General features: G+C 40.9%; 1 protein-coding gene across 1 annotated transcript in view; it reads right to left on the bottom strand.

The window, feature by feature from the left end:
- The window catches only part of TGM4 (transglutaminase 4), a 48,899-nt gene that overhangs the window by 9,356 nt on the left and 14,036 nt on the right, over window positions 1-25,507 (bottom strand). The window contains exons 2-10 of the mRNA XM_075586708.1: window positions 15,543-15,588; window positions 14,256-14,435; window positions 11,184-11,290; window positions 8,422-8,554; window positions 7,430-7,548; window positions 5,083-5,190; window positions 4,071-4,245; window positions 2,140-2,278; window positions 1,186-1,289 (exon numbers count right to left, since the gene is read on the bottom strand). Coding sequence (XP_075442823.1) covers window positions 1,186-1,289; window positions 2,140-2,278; window positions 4,071-4,245; window positions 5,083-5,190; window positions 7,430-7,548; window positions 8,422-8,554; window positions 11,184-11,290; window positions 14,256-14,433 — 1,063 coding nt within the window. The 5' untranslated portion in view covers window positions 14,434-14,435; window positions 15,543-15,588. The remainder of the gene's footprint in view (window positions 1-1,185; window positions 1,290-2,139; window positions 2,279-4,070; window positions 4,246-5,082; window positions 5,191-7,429; window positions 7,549-8,421; window positions 8,555-11,183; window positions 11,291-14,255; window positions 14,436-15,542; window positions 15,589-25,507) is intronic.

The following is a 25,507-nucleotide window of genomic DNA, read 5'->3' as shown; positions in this document are numbered from 1 at the left end:
GTGGGAGTAAGTATATATATATATATATACTGGGTGATAATGGGGAAAGGCAGGGTTGCAGACCTGCCTGAGACATGCAGGTGAGCATACAGTTATATTTGCATATTTGCTTTCCTGTGGAGGGTTTTTGTCACTTTTTTTACTCGCCATAACTTAACTCAGTATTATGGTTTAGCCTATCCCATAGCCTCTCTTGCATTCCCAGTAAAATCAACCCCACACTGATGAGACCCATCAAGGTCGAAACAGCTGTCTGTGGGTGGTTTTCTGGGTATGCACCTTAACCCTGGCTGTGCTCAAAGCTGTGACCATGCAGCAAGCTTAAGCCTATAGGGAACCATGTTAAAAATGGTTATTGAGGCAAAAAGTGACACTGTGTGCTCATTTGCATGTCATTTCCCAGAATCCCTTGCTGCAGTGGAAGTGCTGTATGCTGGGTGATAATGGGGAAAGGCAGGGTTGCAGACCTGCCTGAGACATGCAGATGAGCATACAGTTATATTTGCATATATATATATATATATATATATATATATATATATATATATATATATACAGGCATACCCCGCTTTAAGGACACTCACTTTAAGTACACTCGCGAGTAAGTACATGTCGCCAATAGGCAAACGGCAGCTAACGCATGCGCCTGTCGGCACGTCCTGAACAGCAACACCGGCTCCCTACCTGTACCGAAGCTGTGCGCAAGCGGGGAGACTATAGAGCCTGTTACAAATGCGTAATTTACATCAGTTATGCACGTATATGACGATTGCAGTACAGTACATGCATCGATAAGTGGGAAAAAGGTAGTGCTTCACTTTAAGTACATTTTCGCTTTACATACATGCTCCGGTCCCATTGCGTACGTTAATGCGGGGTATGCCTGTATATATAAAAGTATACATTACCGCATAGCAGCAAAAAGGAGACAGCACTCAGGTGAATGAAAATGAATGTATTAAATACAGCACATAACTCCAATTTAATACATTTATTTTCATTCACCTGAGTGCTGTCTCCTTTTTGCTGCTATGCGGTAATGTATACTTTTATTATTTATATGGGACATGCACCTATTCATTATTGAATTTTTATTGGAGTGCCAGTGATTCTTTATCATATATATATATATATCTTTATCTCAGATAAAGGCAGTTTTTTTTAGCTTTTTCTTCTGCAGCCTACCCTGACTTGGTTCCTGTGGGGTGGCATCAAGTGCCTGCCAGCCGTCATATCCCTTGGGCAGGTCCAGCCTTCTCATCCACACATCGTTCCACACGTGGAAATTCCTACAGTGATAGGAAGATATTTGTTTATATGTTGTTTCCTGAGTAACAGTGTGAGACTCATTGGTACAGTATGTGTGAGGCCTGGTGGGAAGTTACATGTCGTGTAACAGCCGAGGCTACAACCCACCATTTCCATCTACTGGTGAATTCTTCCAAAGCTTGCTATATATTTCCACTCTTGGGGTAAGATCGTCAAAGCTCCGTTAACTCACGGCCCAAAACGCAACCTTAGGCCTTGATTATACCAAGTGCCGCAAGGCGGCAGCGCTATTCTGTAACATCACCCAGCACTGCCACCGAGCAGCATCTTGATTATACCGGGGAGGGAAAGCAGAGGAGGCGCGGAGGCGTGGCTGTGAGTGGTTCGCCCTCATTGGCTGAATCGCTCATGTGACACAGCTGTCGCCAGAAAAAAAAACAAATTTCTCAGTCTCTTCCCCAGCCGTCTTGCGCGACGCGACTGACGCTTGCGGTATGAGCACTTTCATTGGATGTAAGTTACTTGTTTTGGCACTGCGCAACGCCGCTACACGCGACACCGCATGCGTTTCTGGGTATAATCACGGCCTTATCCAAACCAGGAATGGATATCATGTTCCCTGCGGTTAACGCATATCCACAAAACTTATTATATGCAACAAAAAAAACAACTGCTGTTCTATATCTTATTAGCATGGGCTGGACACCATGTTATTGGAGTGTGTTGCAATATTGTGCACAATGCTTGAAAAAGCAATCCACTTTTTTCACTATATAAAAAAAAATCCACTGTGTCCTTTTTCTTTTACCATTGTGAAAATATGTATACCTGGCTAGCTCAGGCATTACACTGTAAGCAGGTTACACATACCAAACTGAATCAGAGGTCCAGTCCTCTAGCTTTTCTCCTTTCTCATTCAAGTACACATCAATTTTGAGATTCTCTTCAGTATCATGAGCTGAAGCGAAGTTGGTCACGCTTCTTGTTGGGATTCCTAAGCATCGTAGCACTAGAAAAAAGGAAACAAGAAATAAATAGAAACATAGAAAATGACAGCAAATAATCACTAGGGATGAGCGAAAAATGTGTGGTTGATGTGGATCCGCCTCGGATTGGCCGGTTTCTTTTGGTCTGCGGATTTCTGCAGATTAGTAACAGAAAGGGCTATACATTTTTTTGTATTTTTTTTTTCTTCCTATCACTGACAACCCGCATGGCGAATTCGTGATCCCTGGTCGGATTGTTAAAAATCCGCCCTCAGATTAAATCCGAGGGGGCAGAGGGAGCAGATTTTTAACAATCTGTGATGTCGATTTCGGATTGAATATGGAATCCGAGTGCGGATTCTTAAAAATCCACCCGGATTTTATTCAATGGCGGGATTGGGCAGAATCCGCTCAGATTTCTTAGTACCCAATGGGCGGATGAATTTTGGTGGGGGGTACGGTTTAGGTCTAAAAAAAAAACAGGCGATTCAGGGAAACGGATTTGGACTGGTTCGCCCGTCTCTAATAAGGACCACTTCGCTTGGGCCACCTAGTCTGCACTTTGCTACCTCCCGTGAAATGTCAGACCTAACAAGATCCTTGGCTTGTGCAAATCCCAAGTTGTAAATTCATTTACTGTGCTAGCCCTCCGTTGGGAGGCTGTTCCATGAATCCACCACCACATCTGTGAAGAAATACTTCCTCACATTTCCCCTGAGCCTGCCACCCTCGAGCTTCAGACCACGACCTCTTGTTCTAGCATTTCCCCTTCTCTGAAAAATGCTTCCCTCCTACACTTACTGTGTATGATGTATTTCAAAGTTTGACTCATATCTTCACTCTCCTTTCTTTGTTCTACATTTTACATATTGAGCTTCTTTGAACTGTAAACAATGCACCCCCTCTAACTTGTTGATGTCCACCAGATATGGCCTCCAGAACTGAACACAGTACTCCAGGTGAGGTCTTACCAGGTTCTATAAAGGTGGCATCACCACCTCACTTTTTATACTGCTAATACCTCTCCGTGCACAATCTAGCATCCAGCCGGCTTTCCCCGTTGCTCTACTTAGCTATTAAGTCACCTGAACTAATGTCTCCCAGGCACCTTCCCAATGCAGTGGCTGAATAAATAGAATAATTATTCATGTTACACGACTGCCTCAAAAACTTCCAAAAGCACCCTCCTCGCTATTCGATTTTGACAAACATTTCTCTGTGATGTAAGAATTGTTTTTTTTTTCTGCTCAAAAGTTTTAATATTTTATTGTACTCCAATTTCTTGAATTTAAAAAAAAAATGGACGTCTGTCTTTTAAAATACATCTCGATTTACTTTTAGTGCTAATGGAAGAAAAAGTAATGTTAAGAGAGCCTGAACCTGTCAAAATAGGGCTGATCTCTTAAGACTTTATTTTAAAAACATCTTAGGTGTGTGTGTGTGGGAGATGTGGGCAGCACCATAGAGAAGAGCAAGGTAGACACTCCAGCAGGGTGAGAGATTTGGCCTTCTTTCTGCTACTTTTAAAAACAAAAAATGTTTGATTATTGCACTTACTTACCCACCAACTTTAGATAACTTGTACTATACGTGAGACTACACATTCAGCCCTGACACTAACCTACTAGGGATCTACAGTTAAAAGATTCTAACACGGCAATCTGGAAATAAAAGTTGCAAAGCTATCCAAATAACCATACAAGTTCATGCCGTTATTTGTGTGGGCACCTCCATGTGGCTTTGCAAGTAATGCGCCAATTAAATATGGATGTGGAATGTCCCACAGTGATCGTTCAAAGATGTCTTTCTTCGTACCTGTGGTGAGAACTCCCGAGAAAACCCAGCACTGTCCGAACAGAACAGGTTTCTTTGTCTTGTAGTACTTCTGCAAAATGGCACCACTCCCCGTCCAAGTCATGGGGGAAACCCCTGCACTATATCTGCCAGACCAGTTTCCGGTCAGGACACCTTGGTCATCATTGGAATTGACCTGTGGAAAAAGTGCATGGATTTTACTGCCTCTGTTCTGAATCTTTTAGACATTGGGAAGATTGTGGTTTCAAAATGATTACAACTCCAGTCAAGTGTGGGATGATGCACAGAAATGTGCATCTCATATTGCATCTGAAGGTGTCCGCGGTCCCTATTCAATATGCTTTGAAAGCTGATTTCTCTGGAGAATATTGTTGTCCCATTCATTTGAATCTGAACCCTTCTTCAACATATTACATATATTTAAAACGTCAACATATTACGGTTTATTTTTATGTTGGACAGTATTTGGATAGAAATAGAGATATATCTGACTCTTAAATAAGTTCATTTTATTTCGGTCTGGGCCCTTTCACTATGGGATGTTTCCTTCAGTTACATCATTTTGTGAAATTTTCTTTTGATGGCATCACTTTGTGATGACTTTGTGATGTCATCGGAGTAAACCCACGAGAAGCCAGAGAGCATGAAAACGAGATTTTAAATACTTGAAGTGTCAAATGGATTAATACTCTGATTACACCACAAATGTGACTGAATATTCAGAACATGGGGAAGACTTCATTGATTCTCATATTGCTCATGTATTCATAAACATCATTGATTTTCCTGTGATCACATCATATGGTCACATGGTACTGCCTGAAATAAATGGTAAAAAACCCATCAACTTTCTCTTTGGAATTGTTTTTAAAGACTCAAATATATCTATATTTAACTATATTAAACAATATTAACTAACATTTCAAGATACTAGTAAATCTGATTCACTTTAAATATGACTCTGGGATACCGTATGTTTGATTTATTTGAGAGAGTGCTGTATCAGACATACCATGGCAGAGAATTTCCTGGAGATGACAACTGGGCTCCGTCTAACTTCTGGTTTGAGTCCACTGCGGTCCAGGAGAAACATGCAACAGTCCAAAACATCAAGTTCATACTGTTTTGAAAATAAAAAAAGGAAGATATTTCTCACTTAGTGAAAGAGTAATTATACGCCCATTGACAGTTACTCATCAAGACCCAGGATAGGTAAACTTTTTGTTTGTATTATATTTATGGGGGGTTTATAATGCAGAGAAAACAAGTGAAGTCTACATTTTAAATGTAACTCTTCTCTTGAGCATATGGGTGAAAGTAGTGTGTTCCCATGTTTGGTTGGTGTTGGTTGGAGCCTCAGAGGATTATATCCTCAGATCCCATCAAAGTGAAACATTCTCACAAAAAACGATCCATATTTGTTTCATCGTAAATATAGACAGAGCTAAATGTAAGTCCCGCTATCCTTCCCTTTATTGATTATTAGTAAAGAGTATTACTGTTTAGCATGCCTTAACTCCAATTCAAATATTTGGGGCTTAAAGCACCCTAAAGCTTACCTTAACTAACCAACTAAGCTTATCTGAACTTAACTAGAATTTTATCTTCTAGTGAATCTGGGCCTTTGTTAGAAACTGCTTACACAAGACTTATGGGTTTATGTATCAAAGTTTCCTAGCTGCAAAACTAGGGAAAAAATGAAGCACACAAATTGCCCAGATTATTAAAAAATAAGGTCCCATAAAATATAATGGGATGTTATGCTGTGATAAAAATATAGTGCAGCTTTTTTTCTCCAATTTGACCCGAGTTTTGCAATGAGGAGACGGTGATAGATTTGTTTCAACAAACCTAATTCTAATGGTTCAAATTATTGTAGTTGAATAGGTCTGATTTATTTGGGTTGAATATCAATAAAGGACATTGCTTCCTAAGTGTCCCAATGTTGTCTCCTTCACTCAAACCCAGCAATGGTTTTCAAGACATTTGCTTCTAATATTTTAGCAGCCATATTTCTCCAAGTCAAGCTGCAGTACTGCTGCTTCACGCCACCCATGTTTTACAGTAGGTATCCAGAAGTAGAATACAGACACACATGCAATCCATCTTGGTTAACCCATCCCTAACTTAGAAATACCATCCAGAATGTTGGAATAAGGAATGTTCCAACTCAAGCTGCACGGAACAGCAAAGTGTCCGGAATTATGCTTGTCTTCTCTATGCTTTTGACTGGATTCAGTGGCTGGGCGAATGCAAACTCTAGGTGTATAAAGAGAGTGGAGGGATGGAGAGAATAGAGAAAGAGAGACAGAGTCTGGTATGTCTGCTCTCCATAAAGAGGTTGTCTCAGTCAGAAGCTTTAATGCAGTGGATGTCACACACAAAATGACTGGCACTTCTTTTTTTAAGTAACTCTAGAACGCATATTAAAATTGAGACAATTTTAATTGGGATATAAAAAATGCTGTCTCAGCTGTTTGAGGAAAGTGGCTCCTCCTTCCCAGGTTTTAAGCCCGTCCCTCCCCACTACCCAAGTCAGCAGGTCCTTTTCATTTTACTGGATATAGATCCAATATTGGTCTTTCTCCCTCCTAATAGAGAATTTTAATCCTAATAGCGGTATATTAGTATTTTATCTGGTAGTGTTAGGACCTGCGATATCTGGTCATGCCTTGTCGTTGCTCACAAGCTTACAATGCTTTGGCCAAACGGTTAAACTAAATGACCCTTTTTCAAGAGAATATATAAGTATTTTACTGTGTATTGGATGTAGAATTGGGCTTCTCTGTCGCTTGTTGTATACATTTGCCACGCTCAATAGCTCTCCTTTTTGACACTTACATACATATATATTTTGTGGGAGCTCAGGGTTTACCAAAAAGAGCTTGCTGGAGTTCTGTGTGTTTGTTGATATATAAAATGCCACTGCTTCCTTTTTGACAATAGGCGTTGTTAATCAATAGGTGTCATGTAAACCGAGGTCAACATTGGAGGATGAGCATTCCTCTTTTAAAAATATATTTCTTAAAGCATTGACTTTACCTTTAGCTTTAAATGAATGAAGGATAAGCCGAAATAACAGTATATCAGCCTAATGTATTATTTTGTATTTGTTTTTATTTTATGGGCAGACAAGATAGGCCAATGTTTGTCATTTCTATGAGTGTTTTCTTAGTGTTGCCCCTGTTAGTTTTTGCCTTTTCTAAAAAGAGATCAGAATCCTTGATTTTGTATAAGATGTGACGCTCTTACCTCAACATAATAGTGCATTTTTGTTCCAAGCGGATTCATTTGGGTTTTTTTCGGTGTTTTTTGTAGAAAATGTTTGTGTCAGTGACGTTAACAAGAAGTGTAAGTACCTGCCCAAAGTTCCATGGCCTCCCTGAAATGTTATTGGACGATCCCACGTAAATGTAGCCTGTGTCATTTAGAACATACTCCTTCCTTCCGCCATCGCTGGGCATGTGCACATTGTCATCTAAGAAAACAGGAGAAAGACAGCTTGAGCCGACACGTCTTATTGTAGCGACCTCCCATGTATCATGTTGTGTGGTATTCTTTGAGTAGCTGACTTTCCTTTTCCTTAACTCATGCCTGGCTGTACAAGATGTTTAATGCAGCAGATCGAAACCTCAAGAAACTGGCTTCAACCGCTAAAAAATGGACACACACATTGATTTATATGTGTGTCCATAAACAGAATCTGGATACCCATGGTTTGTCAAAGGTGGCATGTTTAATACCACTTAATAATGGTTGCATTATTAATGCATTATTAATATAATGTGTTGGTGAAATGCATGTGAGTTCAAATCTCTGGATGCGCTGTGTACATTAATGGCGCTATATAAATAAAGACATGCATACATACATAATGAAGTTGCCATTAGTCATTAGCTTGTTGGCTATGACATGGTCAGAGGCCTTTTTAATGTCCTATGGATTCCAGGACAGAAAAATGTCTCCATGGAAGAGAAGCTATAAAATGGAAAATGCTAAGTAATATATGACAACACAGTGAACCAGGAAAGTCAGAGAATATGGGAAGCAGCAAAAGGCGGATCCAGAGATGAAGATATTATATGTCCAACAGAATGAAAGTTGTATACATAATGCACAAACATCGTATGTATCATCACAGAACATGTCCGATGCACTTTGTGGTACCTTTTTGAAGTGGCAGTCTCACTTAGGGTGAGACGCACCAAGCTCCGTTAATCAGGACTCATAACCTGATATTACCCAAAACTACACTTATAGGCGAAAACAACATCCGAGCTACATCTCATTAGCATAGGCTTAACGTCACGTTATTATTTAGTAAACTCCGACCAAGTGGATAAATGATTACCTTTGCACCAAGCGTTGAACAGGAGGTAAATAGGACTATCTGAAGGAAGGTAAACAATTCCTTTTCCAGTTATTACACTCAGAAAGTATTTTCCAACAATGGCATCAGGAGGACTAGTGACAGCAACCAGGTACTAGGAGAAAGTGATGATACTGATTATTTTACTGGGAATCTACAGAACCCGGTATACTGTATGTGCCTTAGCAGAATAACAACATCAAAAAAGAATGTATCATTAACACAAAGATGTACTTTTTTATATAAGGATTTTATTTTTAGTGAGGATCTTGAAAGCTGCATGTCAATGTTTCCTTCACCCCTGTCCATGTCAGAAACCGTATGGCACACTCTTAATTTTCTCTGGTTGTTGGTTAGATATACCGTATTTCCTCGATTGTAAGGCGCCTTCGATTGTAAGACGCACCATCGATTTGGACCTTACAATCGAGGAAAATTACTTTTTCACTTACAATGTTTCAGGAGAGGTCCCATGTCAGCGGAGGATGAAGCAGGCGGTGGCGTCAGGGAGGTCCCACGTCTGCAGATGGTTGAAGATGGACAGCGGGTGGGTGTGCGGTGGCAGGACAGGTCCAAAGTCTGCAGGGGAATGAAGATAAGAAGACAGCGGGTGTGCGGAAGTGGCAGGAGATCATAATAGTAGGAGAGCTGAGCAGGAGCAGAGCGGCATAGGGGAACGGCTTGGGAGGTCCACACTGTAACCGGAAGTCAGACACCGGTCAACTTCTGGTGTTACAGTGTGCACCTCCCAAGCCGTTCCCCTATGCCGCTCTGCTCCTACTATTATGATCTATTAGGTGCCTCCGCCACCGCACGTCCACTGTCTTCTTATCTTCATTCACCTGCAGACGTGGGACGGGGACCTCTCCTGCCACCGCACACTTCGTCCTCCGCTAACATGGGACCTCTCCCGAAACATGGTAAGTGAAAAGAAGTGGTTAGTACTGTTAATACATCGATTCTAAGACGCACCCCGATTTCAGACATGTGAAAATAAAAAAAAAAGTGCGTCTTAGATTTGAGGAAATAGGGTAATTACGTAAAGGAGCTTCAGATGCAGGGAATGTCCTGTTATTCCCAGTAGCAGTTGAAGAAGCGTCAGGCAGGTGCATTTTCAACATTATAATCACATGTTTAGATTGTAGATTGTAAACTCCCCAGGGCAGGGATTTCCTTTCCTATTGTGTGACTTTGTTGCACTTATTGTATTATTATAATTCCCTGTACTGTATTGTCTCTATGTAAACTGCTGAGTACATTGTGGGTGCTATATAAATAAAGATCTACATACTAGTACAGACATACATACATACATACATACATATATATATATATATATATATACACACACACACGTACATACATACACCAACTTTAAAGCAATGCTTCCTTTTTTTTCTCTGATGAAGTCCCCACGGGACTGAAACGTCGGTTTATGATGTGATTATTAAAGAATTAAAAATATACTTAGGAGAGCTACCTGATGCTTTTTCAATAGCCCAGTCTAACAAACCACACAGAAATAGTGGTTCAAGTGTGGTGGTGAGAGATATGGAGTCCCACCACTAGTATTTTATTAAAATACTTGCATTTCCACTGTCTTTTTCAAGAAAATGTGAAAACACCTCCTCTCCCTTTCTGCTTCTACAGCATAAACACGGAAGAACTCTTTAGAAAATGATGTGAAAAGCACTTTGCCTCAATGATTTACAGTCTTAGAATGTCTTCATTTCAGAATTGCTTGGGACAGACACACGTCTCTCCTAAATATGTAAGAAAGCCATGGATTAAGGAGGGTCTGCGTTTGTATAAGAGACAGAAACATGGGCAAACTACTGTAGGTAGGTCAAATGGTTCTTATCTGACCATCAAATTATACTGTTTATTAAACTGAAGTCAATTGGAGTTTCTGTTCAATCGTGCCATGATCAGCATAATTGTAGTTTATTGAATAAAACCATCATGTTGAAACCAGGGTTAGTACTAAAACTGCCCTGAAGATCAATCACCTAGGTTTAACTTACTGTCTGGAGGACAAAATGTTACCCGTGGCGCTAATACCTAATAAAGTGCAATAGAGAAGGTCCTAAAATTAGCAAGTTCAATAAAGTCCTGCTGTATACAAAAATATTACTGTCATTAGCTCAATTTGGGACACTATCTTGAACTCTGTTAAGTCCTCAGCTTCTTGTGACCGCTCCTCTCTCTCCCATGTTCCGGTGGCTCAAAACTTGAGATAATCCAGCTGTGCCTTGTTAGGAATTTGTCAATCGGAGCCTGAAACAGGGTTTTACTTTAGCAACCCCCCCCCCCCCCCTTATAGCCAACATTGTCAACAAAATACACTCAACAAGAGAAAAGTGATCACAGGGAGGAGAATATCAAGAATAAAAAAAGGATGCACAAAACAATAAGAAGTATAAAGTAATACATTATTTTGACATTTGAAACTTTTAAGTTGTGCAATAGGCACATTTGCCTCACAGGCAGTTATTAGGTTTAGCGCTTAGTGTATGTTATTAGTTAGTTTTGTTCAATTATTTTGACATGATGGATAATAACAGCAGTAATAAAGACAGGTAGAAGGAGAAATACTGCCTGGAAACATGTGAGATAACAGACTGGAGGAATTCTGTTGAATGTCTCATCTTTCCGAATTAGATTAGGAAACTTCTATCCATAAATTGCTTTGTTAACCACTTCATTGCCAAGGGGGCATATCATGCTCTGGTTACAGGAATTACCTCTTTCCCATGCCTCTGGCGGATTGCAGCGCTCCACTGCTTTGTCAGGCACTCAGAGCTCAATTCAACAAGCACCAGAGTGCCATTGGATTGCATTGGCCGAGGACCTAGAGAACGTGCAAGGAAAATCTATTTAGTGGCACCTCATTGAATGACATAGTTTGCAGGTTAAGTAAAGCATTATATACTAGCACTGGGCCGCGCACATGAGCTGCTCCGCTGGGTGAATTGCAAATGGAGTGACTTTTGCATGAACAGGCAGTAGTTTGAAGAATTTAATAGGGATTAGGTGCCTGTTTCAAATTGTCATCTTTGAAGTAAAGTTAGAAGATTTTCGGAGAGAGGGGAATGGAATAAATTCAACATGGGGGTGGGAAAGTGGAGAAGAAAATGGTTCTGGTAAACTCTCTTGTTAAGAGCTTTCCCTAGATTAATAACATTTGTACAGGGTGGGCGGAGCCGTTACAACTATCCCAGGCCTGACGGCGGAGAGGGGCCTGGCTGACTGATGCAGAAATGTATACCCAGTAGATAGGAAGACCCAATCTGAACAAATCTTTCCCAGACCCCCGCACTCAACATTACATCTGCAACTCTTCACCCTCCTCACCAGTCCACCCCCCCCCCCCTCTCTACCTAGTGGCGTAACTACGCTGTATTGGGCCCCCGGGCAAGGTCGTGGCATCACGTGTCGGTGTGTTATCATTGCAACGCACCACGTTGCGAGACGCTGAGAAGTTGATGAAGGAGGGCTGCTCTGAGGGCCCACTCTCTCCTCTGCCAATTAATTTCATTGCTGTGAGAGAGTGTGGGGCCTCTGAAACCACTTGGGGGGATTCATCGAGTCCAGAGGGAGAGTCCCGACTCCCTTTGGGCGCCTCTCCCCTCCCTCTGAGCATAACAGGCCATCCCGGAAGGTAGTTACACCACTTATTCCACCCCCTTATAAACCCAGGTCAGGACTTTTAGTCCTATGCCCCAGGAAAGTGAGAGCGAGAGAGAGAGAGAGAGAGAGAGAGAGAGAGAGAGTTACTGCTTCAGATAGAGAGGAAGAGGCAGAATATCAGAATGTCCCCAGATTACATGCACTCAATAACCCACATAAATTGTTGAGATAGTAACTACATTATAGCCTACACTATTGCTAGTTACTCTCTCAACAATGTATGTGGGTTATTGAGAGCATGTAATCTGGGGACATTCTGATATTCTGCCTCTGCCCCTGTAAAACAATTGTATTGTTACAGGGGTGCCAAGTTTTTAGTCTACCATGCACCGGAATGGGATGTTTGGCCGGGACCAAATCCCCACCGGCGCTCCACCGCCACCTTTGAATGTCAACACAGCTCTAGTCTCTCCAGCCGCTGGGCACCTCGCTTCGACGCCGCTTGTAAGTGCGCTCGTCCAGTAGGGCACTCGGCTTGGCTGCTGGCAGCCGAGACCCTTATGAATTTCCCACACACCGCGGGGGGTTTGAAGGTGTATCCTGGCTGCTGGCAACCACACTGGGTGTCCTGTGTGTGCGCGCGCTCTCGCAGGTGACGTCAGAGCAGCAGGAACCCTTGCGGCTGGGGAGATCTGAGCAGTGGGGGTGTTTGAGGATGGCGGAGGTGCCCCTTTTTGGTTGGCGCCCCGGGCAAGTTGATTGCATTATTTTGTATTTTGTCTTCGTTTATGTAAAAAAAAAAATATATATATATATATAAAACTTTGAACTGCATAATCTATTTAGGGAAAATAATACTTTGGAAAACATTAAAACATTGGACGTGTACAGTTTGAGTTTTTGATCCCGAGATATTTTATTATTATTAGAAAATCAGGATGGGTAGGTTGTTGGGTTTCAAATCCTAACTTTGCAAACTTCTATGTTTGTTTACATGTTTGAGTTAAATTTCGGAACAACATTTCAAATCTGAATGAAATTTACTTTCCGTGGCCATAGTGCTTAAATAAATGTCACGAAATTCCAAACATGTTGCATATTGAGGCCAAGCACCTTGTACCTCATATTAGAAAGGTGTCTACAGTATGGGCTATAATAATTGGGGGATATTTTTTTTAACCAATCATTTTTTTATTTTTTTAAAAACACACAAACCAAACAAGTCTTTAAATAAAACAGAAGTGGATCTGTAAAAGTAGCGGTACTCTGTGCACCCCTAGTACAATTCCACTTCGACCACTGTGCCTATGTATTTTAACACCTCCGTTGCTACAGGTGCTTCCACTGCACTGGCCAGCAATGTGCCCCCTCTTGGGTAGGATAAAAATGTATCACTGAAAAGTAGGAGAAAGATCTCCAATACCGTGCTCAGCTATATGGTATTCTTTAGAAATATATAAATCATGTATCATGAAAAAGGACAAGTGGAAAGGCTGTCTTCTCAAATATAAGTACCGTGTGTTCCATATAATTAACCCCTTCCTCTGGCGGGCGGGACCTGAATCTACTGGTAAAATCAGTGAAAAATATCTGATTACCTAAGAACAGTTTGTAGTCCCACTAGGAAGTATATGGGTACAAGGAACATAACCTCCAGAGCGCAGGTGAGCGGACTGGGGTACTCACGGTTGGAAGGTATCAGCAGTTCCTTAGGCGTGCATCACGCTGGTAATAGACGAGTAGAGAAATCCTGCAGGAGGTAAGCGGAGCACAGCGAAGCAAATGCAGGGCCCCTGCATTTGCTTCGCTGTGCTCCGCTTACCTCCTGCAGGATTTCTCTAAAAATGTATCACATTCATAGTACTGCATCATCTGTTGGTAAAATAGGTTTGCACCTAATTTGCTGCAATGTGTCGCAGGCCCCTATTGCAGCAAATGAGGTAACAATCTGAGACATGTACAGTAGGTATTCTTAAACAGGGGTGTAAGCAACACACTGCATTGTAACGCAACGCAGGTCCCATAGGCACAACATGGGCTCATCTGTACTTTTCATTACTTTTTTTAAAATTAAAAAGCATGAACCATCTTCAAATGCAAATATTAAACTATGTAAGTGACGGAATAAGATGTTTACAAAATTCAACAGAATGATACATTCAGTGCAACCACGTTTAGTTTCTTACCAGTGCAAAACTGAAGTGTGACCTTGTCTTTTGGGGTCAGTTCCCTGTCAAAAGAGATCTTTAGTGTGAATTCTTGTCCTCTTCTCAAAATGAGGTTCGGGTTGTCAAACTCAGCGGTGTTGTGAGGACCTGCATTCTCACATTTGAGATAATCAACTTTAGTGGCTCTCAGAGCCATTTCTGGGGTCAGGGAGAGAGAAGAAAATTCAAATAATAATAATAAAAAAAAACTAATAACTTATTTCATACAGCACGTATCTTTCAATGGGACTCAAAGTGCATCACAATTACAGTATAGTGCGCGGTACGCTGCACATAGGAATTTTTACGCACACAGTCCCTGTCCAGAAAAGCTTACAATCTATGTTTTTGGTGCCTAAGGCACAGAGAGATAAAGTGACCTTACCCAAGGTCACAGGAGCTGATACAGGGATTTGGACCTCAGTGTTGTTGTTGTCAGAGTCAGTGTCTTTACTCACTGACCCACTCACCTGTACTTTAAATTAAGACAACGCATGCAGAGAAGTAAAGAGTGGCTGTACTCATTTGCATGTTATTACCCAGAATCCCTGGCTGCAGGGGAAGCATTGTTTGCTTATCGATAATGGGGGAAGACAGGGTTGCAGTCCTGTCTGAGACATGCAAATGCACCACAGGTGGTATTTTTATTTACCAAATCAAAATAAATTCTACTATTTCAGCTAAGATTTTAAAGAGGTTCCAATTAAACTTTAATAGCCATATTTACTATAAGACACTTTCCAGCAAGACTTAGTAAATACGACTCTTTGCAGCTCACTTCTGAGGTAGCATTGCTTAGCAAATAAGGCCTAAATGGCATGCACGCTTTTTGAACCTTCACTGCTAGCTTGCAGAGTGTTCATTTCTAATTATGGCATATTGGTGCATGGTCTTAATTAACGTTCTTGTAAGTACAAGGCATCATTTAACATTTTAATGAATGCTATAGATAAAAGTCATGATACGCTGTACCTCCTAGTACCATCACACTAGTTATTATGTAATAAACGATTGATATTAATGACAAAACAGTGCTAGCCCCTGCACTATAATTAACCACCCTTTGACGGAGTACAGTTGTTGCAAGAAACCACATGGAACCAGCCGTGAATAAAATGTACTGTGTGCGCAACAAGACTACTGCAAAATGCTTATCCTGTACATTTAAGATACTATAAAACACTGGACATTTAAATATACAAGTCTATAGAGGAATAGTCCTAAAACTAATGGATAAAATACGCACAAGACGCAGATAACACTCACCAGCAGATTAACTTGTGTTTTTGTTCTTCTGTAACCTGTTTCAAATCTGGAAAGAAAAAGATCAAGCCTTTTTAAAAAATATATATATATGTAAGGTTTTCAAGGCTGGCGTCAGCAAGAATTCCACCAATGGAGGGATGTTTAGTTAACCCTAGCAGAGCTATAGCGACAACCTGTGTGTAGAATTAGAGGAAGTGATCAGGTTAAAACCCATGTGAGATATGTACATAGCAAATAGCCCATCCCTTTCACGTCTGCAATAAGTAAAGTGACCACACCAGTGTAGGTGTGCTAGAGGAAGGAAAACGGCAACATTGAAATGTACGGTGGACCTGCACAGAAATATAGGATTAACCCCTTGGGAGTCCTAGGTATGACATCATGGGTCTGGCATTCCTGGGGTCCTATGATGTCAAAATCTAATTGCTTATTTTTGTAGTGGAGATCGCACTCTGCGCTCATGTGGAGCGCAAAACACCATCTTACAGCAAGAAGAAGGGGAGAGGAGGACCCTCCTTTTCCGTTGGCAGTGACAGAGCGTTCACTTAATTTTGAGTGCGGGAGGGGCCATTAGTGCATGATTGCACAGTCTCATCACATTACTCAGTCTCTCTCGTATCGTGGTCTCATATGGGGGTCTTAGAGTCCAAAGTCCAACATAATCCCCCCTTTAACCCAATAAGGACTCACAATCACGTTCTGCTTTGGCCCCTTTCCCAGGCAGGATAATAATGAACCCTGAAAAAAATGTCACTCCCATTGACACAGCGAAGACAGATTGTAGCTCTAAATAAGTGGAAGCCTGAAGTAGCACAGAAAAATATGAGAAATAACGAAGTAGATCTAAAAAAATAATAACTACATTGAAAACAGTTGCAGGGGCAGCAGCCTACACGTAAAGAAGCCCATCTTTAAAGTGGCCCTTTTTAAAAGTGTAATGCAGTGTGGAGTTTAACAGGGAGTTCAACAGGAGTGGAACAAGTGGACAATGGAACACCTATTGTCCCTGAATTCTGGATTTGAACTACGCTGGAAAGGAGGACATTTTCTATCCCAGGCCTCACTCACATCTCAACACTAAACTATTGCTTTGATGCCGCCTCTACGATTTATATTTGTTATGACCTCACTTCTTTTCAAAGTACATGTTTCATTCTACCACCCTCATTATGTCTCTAACTCTATGCATATATCTCCATCTCTCCTTCCTTCTCCACTTCTCAGTTCACATGAACTCCTTTCTTACCTGCATCCTCTGACACCACACAGCTATACCCCATGCACTAAAACACCCCTATAAATCATCCTCACACATTCTCTTTCTTTCCATGCTTCGCCTGCTTGCTTCTGGAGAGATCTCTCCTAATTAGTTAGGGAACAGATAGAGAGAGAACATGAATCCTTTTTGTTGGCGCACACTCTAAAAAGTATGGAAGGTAGCCATGTAGGCCAAAAACATCATATTAGAAAAAAACCATATTGGTGGTCTGTAGAGGCAGATAATGTCTAGAGTTAAAGCCTAACCAGTAGCAAGATTAGGTTAATAGGGGCTAATACCAAATAGTGAGACCTGATAATGAAATGCTAGCAGACACTTGGAATTATAGGTGCTGCTAATAACAAGCTATAAAAACAATTTTAATGACCCATTGGGTAAAACTATTAACGTGAACTAAAGAATAAAAACAGCTGCAGTGAGCAGACGTGGTTAAAACAATGTGAGGGCATTTGCGTGTATAAACTGAAAATGGTGAGCATTTAGGCAATCTGAATTAATTTATTGTAACAACCTAGGATGTGTAATTGGAAATGATTGCTAATATTAACCATGAGAGTGTAAATTAGGGATCAACTGCAAAATGCCTATATTCAGCCCACACTGCCTGTATAATTGATTCCAGCAGTGTCTGATTGTGTCAGTGGCTTAATAGGAGGCAGAGTCTGCTCAGTATGATGAATGGCAATAAAGTAACTTGCTTAACACTCAACTTTAAGATACTTGCATCATTGTGAAGTTGTATTGTCAATCAGTAAAATCCCATTGTAAACTATCAGAGAGTGTAATACCCTACGCAAAAGTGTCCACTGATATCAGTGGTGAGATGGTAAACCAAAAAATGCCCAGGAAGCTAATAGGCAATAAAATAACTTGGTCAGAACCCCTCCTAATCATAATATTGGAATAGTCAAAACAATATCAATAGTGTTGGTACAGCCTGATTAGTCACCCTGTAAAACATGGTGGCATATTTTACAGGGCGACTAATCAAATTGTACCAAGATTATTGATGCAACATATATAAAATGACCCCTTTTCAAGAGAATATATAGGTATTGCACTGTGTATTTTTGTCACATAGGAAGTAACTTTGGCCACCTTCGTTTGTTTTTTGTTGTATACATTTAGCCACGCCCACTAGCACTCCTTTTGACAATTAGGGGTTTCTCCGAGCTTGTTGTGTATTTGTGTGGTTATTAAATATGTGCAGCTGGTTTCAGCTGTTTTTGGGAGGGTGGTGGCCCCTCCCCTTCAAGGTTTAAGCTCTCCCCTCCCCACTTTCCAAGTTGCAGGTCAGTTTCATTTTGCTGGGGTACGACAGATCCAATGCAGATCATTCTTCCTGTAATTATACAGACACGCATTTCCAGTTAGCTCAAACTCCTTAAAAATTATACAGGTAAATAAGAATTTTAACTCAGAAAGTGTTAGGACCTGCTAACGGTCATGCCTTGAAAGTGGCAGCAGGCTTAAGATGCTTTGGCCAAAGGGTTAAACTAAATGACCTTTTTTCAAGAGAATATATACAGTTAGGTCCGGAAATAATTGGACACTGACACAATTTTCATAATTTTGGCTCTATTCGCCACAGCAAAGGAAAAAACCGAAACGTTTAGGAATTGCAACCATTTTCATACACAGTCCCCTTATTTCAGGGGCTCAAATATAATTGGACAAATTAACACAATCATAAATAAAATGTTCATTTTTAATACTTTGTCGAGAATGCTTTGCAAGCAATGACTGTTTGAAGTCTGAAACACATGGACATCACCAAACGCTGAGTTTCCTCTTTTGTGATGCTTTGCCAGGCCTTTACTGCAGCTGTCTTCAGTTGTTGTTTGTTCGTGGGTCTTTCTGCCTTAAGTTCTGTCTTCAGCAAGTGAAATACATGCTCGATCGGGTTGAGATCAGGTGATTGACTCGGCCATTGCAGAATCTTCCACTTCTTTGCCTTAAAAAAACTCCTGGGTTGCTTTTGCAGTATGTTTTGGGTCATTGTCCATCTGTAAAGTGAAGCGCCGTCTGTGACGGTAGCTTTGTAACAGGCTATTAATAATACACACCAAATATAACTGGGTTGAACTGAACAAGGCTTAGATATAATAAAATATAATTTATTCCTTGAAAAAGGTGAACACACAAGATATACAAATAACAGACAAAATATGACACTTACTTAAAGGTTAGGACAAGAAAGCCATCAGGATACAGGATGGGCCATTTCTTCCATAATTCAGGTTCAGATGTTGACATCACAGCAATACATGAAGATCATACATGAAGACATTTGAGTAAGGGGGATGACTCTGGTTTAAATACCATTTCAAACCCATCTCTTAACCCTAGATGCCAAGGTGGCTAGAAAAAATCTCTTTGAAGCAGATTTTGACTTCCATTGTAAGTGTGAAGTATCACACTTAAAAACACTCAGTTCCTTGGTTCCTGCCCCCAGTATAAACAATTAGGGCAGTTACCTTTTGATCACTGGCCTATGCTAATTCTTTCAGGATACTCTTCCTGCCCTATTAGCATAGCAGATGGGGGTATGCATTTTCAGAGCAGATCCAAAATCCCATATACACTGTAAATAACTTCATAACTTCATTTCAGTAGTACTTACTGGCACGCGAGACATTAATACATTCCGTCACGCATGACGCTCCCAATGAGACTAAATATTACCGTGTAATACTAAAATTAAGAGCGATATTAATATCTGTCTCTTAGGACCGGCTAAACATCAGGTGTCTGTAATCGTTAGTTGCGGCTCGGTCCCCCGGTTACACATACTGTATGTAACTCTTAGCCCGTTCAGCCAAGGACATCTCATAATATTCTTATATTTAATAAGGTCACTCATTCTGAGATCTCCTTGCGTAACTGCACCCCTGGCCCCCATTAAGAAATCCTTTGAAGCTGGGCTATGTGTAGTGAACATTTGTAACCGGTGCTATATTTCACACCCAATGCCCCAGACCTCCTGTCCTAGCTGTCTCCCAGGAATATACCCTTGGCCTGCAAATTAGGTATTAACATACGGTACACTAAAAAACCCCTCTGTACTTTTCACACCCAACTTCAATCAAGCCTGTTGAAGCCCAGATATTTCTGAAAAGACCCCACACATTTGTATTTTCCTAAACTGTAGCTCATTAACCTCTTAAGCCTCCCGCATCAATCCTAGTGTATGTGTGAGTGCAAACACCAGGATGAGACATTACATTTATACAGGATCATAAACATTTGGATACTGAAGCAAGGTAAAAAAAACACATTGCTAGACCTCAGTACAGTTAACCCCTTGCTTCCCAGGTGAGAGTAGAGGGGGGCCAAATGGGGTGTAACCCCTTTAATCCCGGGCTAAATCCTCTCTCTCTTGACACCGTCCAATCAACTTCGCTGAATTTGGCTGAATCTGAGCAGACAGTATATCCCTATGCACTTCAGAATTCATCCGGCTGCTTCTGTCACATCATCAATAAACACTAGTGACCCAGTGCCATTGTAAGCCATGCATGCCCATGCCATTACATTGACTCCACCGTGTTTTACAGATGATGTGGTATGACATCGGGAGTATCCTCTAGGGTTGTGTCTGAGTCTGATGCGTACACAGCCAGTGCTACAAGTGTGGGGATGGTACTATAGTGGTGGGACCCTATGTTCCAAGGATATGTCCCCTACATGTACCGAACCCGGTTCCTGCTAATCAGTGGGGACATTGTAGATCACTGGTGGGAAGGGGAGTTCTCTGCAGAGGAGGCCCTCTGGAGACGAGAGCGATCAAGCTAGGATAATACAACCCACAGGCTTAGCTTTAGATTACCAAGAACAACCCTCCCCTGAGCCGTTATTTTGGGTGCTACTGGGCCAGGCCTGTGGCCGTAAGTTAACAAAGCTCAGCAGGGCTGACAGACTCATAGTCCAATGGTGCAGGCAGTCCCGTGGGTTCGACTACCCCTATGTTCCCGAGCCCATCATGATTGAGATAGAGGCTCACCAAGATGAATGGTTAAGGGATGCTGTTCTAGTACACCTAGCCTTTACTAAGTGTAGCGATTCCAGGTATTTCACAGAAGATCGAGTCTGCTACCTAATGAGTGTATGGAGGGTAGGTAGAGGCATCTATATGGACCGGGTAGAATATATACCTGAGCGGGGTCCAAAAAGGGTGTACTCATACACCGTTCCTGATTACGAGGGCAGGTTAGTTTAAAAGCCTGACCACTACCATTATTATTAGAAGGGCTAAAGATTCTCCATGTTATGGGAGGGATCTGTATTGCCTCACATGTTGTTATGAGTATGCTATCAATTGTATGCTATCAATTGTATGCTATAAATTGTTATGATTGTTCCAGCTGAAGGATGGTACACAAAATTGGATTCTCAGCGGAGTCTGTGAGATTCCACCAGGGGGAGTGTGTAGTCGGGTATCCTTCTTGGCTACTAAGCTGCCCTGCCTAACACATAAGTCCTGGTACTAGCGCAGTCATTGTTATGATTAACCCAGGTTTTCCCCTGCAGTAAGCAGCTCCCTTGAGTGACAAGGGAGAGGTGGGCCTAGGGTCTATGTTCTGCCCAATCAGGGGCTCAGACCTGGGACCCTCCCCCGTGGTCCAAAATAATAGCGTGATCTCCCGGGGGGGACCTGTTACACTTAATTAAGATTATTGATAAAATTGAGAAGGGAAGTAAATTGATGCATACAGAAAGTCTGGCAAACAAAATGTATCATGTCAAATGGTTTGGATTGGTGAATTTAAGGACATACAGTTCATAAGGACATCAGAGCCACTTCATGTAATCCTGATAGACTAGTGTGGGGTTTATTGAAGAAACAAAAGAGGGGGCAGTTTGTTACACCAATTATCCTCTCACCATACTGTAGTGCTTCTTGACATTGATTTATAAAGTTAACCCTAGTAAAAAGTAATCCTTTCAGGGATCTGTTCCCCCGGCATAAACACACACACACCTTTTGTACAGCAAGTATTGCTGATAACCTTTGTTTGCCGTTTCTGTACACAGACCATGATTCACATAGGCATGCATAAAATATGGCTACCAAAATCAATAGAGAGGTAGGGGAGGAATATAAATACTTATTCAATATATAGTAAGGCACACCAAAAGCAAGCAGAAATGTTCTGCAAACAGCAAAGGCTGTTGAAAAGGTTAGTCTAAATGAGCTGCTCAAATATTGATTTGCAGATTAACAAGAAATGATTCCGCTCTACTTTAAAACATAATAAAATATCTGGCTGAATGCCATCCCCCTCTATGTGCTTCTTCCTATAAAAAGCCTTTATTTGTTTTACTTTTCTCTTATTTCCATGCACACTAACGGCTGGCCTCTTGTCTTGTGTCCAGCGGCAGAGGTACTGCAGTACCGGCTTGATGACACTGCCTTTGTTGCTACCGCACTGAACCCCGCACTTGAAGAGACCATGCTCTCTTATATAACATTGATGTATTGTATGTCACATTGAAAGTAGCATTGAGTATTCTGTCTTTTCTTGTATACATTTGGCCACGCTTAGTAGCACTCCTTTTGACGCTATACGTTATACGTAAGTTATACGTAACCGGTCCAAGGATTGGTAAACAAGAGACAGCGCTCAATGTTGAAAATCAAAGTGTATTAGTGAAAGCAAAAATACATCCAGAAACCCAACGTTTCGGTCCTACAGAATGGGACCTTCCCCCTAAGGAAACGTTGGGTTTCTGGATGTATTTTTGCTTTCACTAATACACTTTGATTTTCAACACTGTCTCTTGTTTACCAATCCTTGGAACGGTAACGTATAACTACATTCTCTATATGGGACGAGCACCTGTGGCTTACCAGCACCTATTGGAGTGCCAACTGTCTTATCTGACTATATATATATAACATTATAGCACAGATAACATTCCAAGAGAAACTGTTTTTAAGTATACCTTTTGCTTCATTCATTGTAACATCGCCGGAAGAAGAGATCAGTGTATCTCGAAAGCTCGCACAAATAAAAGCATTTCGTTAGCCACAGAACGGTATCATCTATTTATTTTTTGATTATTGAAGCTCGGCTAACACGGTACTGATACCTCTACATGTATATATATATATATATATATATAAAAGAAAAGCGCCCGATCCTGGTGCAATAACGTTAAAAAGATAAATTTAATAATCCGAGATTCACAAATTAGCACTCAAACAAATGTATATAAAAGGCGTGTTATGAGTAAATACTCATGCTCCGATCAGTGACTGTATCTCCGCTGTTATCTCCTCTATCGTCCGAGCTGCCCGCCACAAGTCTCTGTACCAGCAGGAACTTGCAACGTCAGTCCTTGGTAGGAAGTTTCCTCCGACAACACACCACAAGCGTGTGTTGTTCCAGGTGGGGAATAAATTCCGTGTGGCACCGGTTGGATCAATGCGGACCTCTTACAGTCTATTACGGATCAGAGTCAAGACTTTTAGATCATATGTAGTCATACGCGTTTCATCAGAAAACTGACTTCATCAGGGAAGTGCCTATGAAGCCGATGTATGTACCGCTGCAGGTATCCTCCCTCTGTAGTGCTCGTCCTCTGGGTTGACTGCTCAGGGGCTGTCACGCTTCTTTCAGGAGTTATGCTGTACTGCGGCTGGTGTCCTGGTAGTCCACGGCTCGTCCTCTGTTGCACCAGAAGTGACGTCGTTGGTACGTGTTCCTGGTCAGGTTGCTTGGGGAATCCCCTGGGCTGTGAACTTCTCACTGCTCAATTATGTTGGTGCGGGCTCTGTCGATGTGCAGTCGTCCGCTTCTTGTGTTGGGAACTTGCTGATATGCAGTCTTTGTTAGTGACTGAACAGAAACAGCTTTTTCACTGATAGAAATCCTACATGTTTCCTCAGGGATATTATGGTACAGTGCTGGATCCCTTCCTTATGTACCTACTGGGGAGGTGGTCACCTCATGTCTAATCGGTTGATTGGTCAATTAGTCTACGTGTATTAGCCACCTGTGTGTAATTGCACACAGGGGCAAATTCACCTCAGTGTGTACAAACAGGATCAGCACTGCTCCATACTTGGGATATGGTTCATGGCATGTTGGTTCGCTCCTCGATGTCTATCAAAAAACAATGTTTGTGGTGTTTAATGCATTAATAAATGCATCTTTATTCATGAAACGATTATTATACAAGTTAAAATGATATATATATATTTATATACGTGAAAAATGTAACTATATAGACATTTACATAAATATATATATATATATATATAAAAACAAAAAGACTGCGCCTGTTGGGATCTATATACACTTGCAACTTTACCATATAGGAATTACTTGAAATTATGATTGACTATATTCTATTTCAATAGCAAAGAGATATCTCTAAAACATGAAAAATGATGAACAAACATATAAATGTAAATATCCTAAACAAAAAAAATGCTAGTGTCTATGAAACCATAGATCAAAAAATGGCTGTGATAAAAAAATGTTGGAAAAAATCAATGTGGATAAAAAACCATGAATGGATGAATAAAAAATGTATACTCAAATCAAGAATAGCACTCTTTGCAGGATACTGGCAGCCTTCTACGTGGAACCAACGACCTCCCAGTAGATCTATAAAAACGAAAAAAGAGAGCGCCTGATCCTAGTGCAATATATAAAATAATATCATTTAATATACAAAAAGGAGTCCAACAATTTAAAACTCACAAACAACTTGAATAAAAGAGCATTTTATGAGTAATACTCATGCACCAAACACAGGAACTCTGCTGCTCTGCTCACACGCCTCTCCACTGCACACGATCAGGACACGATCAAAACCCCTCTGAGCCACCGTCCAGCAGGAACTCAGGTATCGTGTCACTTCTCCTAGTGTCCTCCGGAAACAATCCGCATGTGCAATGGGTGCCAGACCGGGTAAACCAAAACAGGAACCGTGAGGAGTAAGCTGTCAGCATCAATGTCTTTGAGTCCCAAATGTAGAGGTATGGTGTTTGCTTGCTCTCACTAGCAATTCACCCTACTAGTTTCTTCACATCAAGTGATTTCATCATAAAATGCTCTGTTATTCATGTTGTTTGTGAGTTTTAAATTGTTGGACTCTTTTTTGTATATTAAATGATATTATTTTACATATTGCACTAGGATCGGGCGCTCTCTTTTTTTGTTTTTATAAATATATATATATATATATATATATATATATATATATGATTAAATTCACTGAAATAAAAATAAATAATAAAATAAAACAAATGAATATGTATTACTACTGAAGTTATTCTTACGGCATTATATAACCTGAGATTGTGTTCCACTTATGAAAAATGTACTGATGAGTAAGTACAGGTGTATTTGAACAAATGGTAATCATTAACTTCCGAAATTATGTATTGGACCAGTGAGCATTTTGTAAATCCTGGCATCCCTCGAGTCAATACCGACATATATCCTACATGTTATTACCCCATGTTATCTGACTTTCCATTTTGAGTGATTACCCCCATGAAATATGCATTTTCACAGCTTGGTTTTCCCAATCATAAAACAGATACTTTGCCAGGTTGTGTTGGTCGAGTTGAGAATGAAAACTTAAGGCAGAACTAGGTATAAATTGGCCGTGGGGCTATGAAGGTGGGGTGGGGGGGAAGGTGTTTCGGGTACAGAGGTTAAGAGGGTGG

The sequence above is a fragment of the Ascaphus truei genome, chromosome 2, assembly GCF_040206685.1.
Source record: "Ascaphus truei isolate aAscTru1 chromosome 2, aAscTru1.hap1, whole genome shotgun sequence".
Classification (NCBI taxonomy): domain Eukaryota; kingdom Metazoa; phylum Chordata; class Amphibia; order Anura; family Ascaphidae; genus Ascaphus; species Ascaphus truei.
Note: the sequence above shows the minus strand (reverse complement) of the source record. Positions and strands in the feature narration are given on the sequence as shown.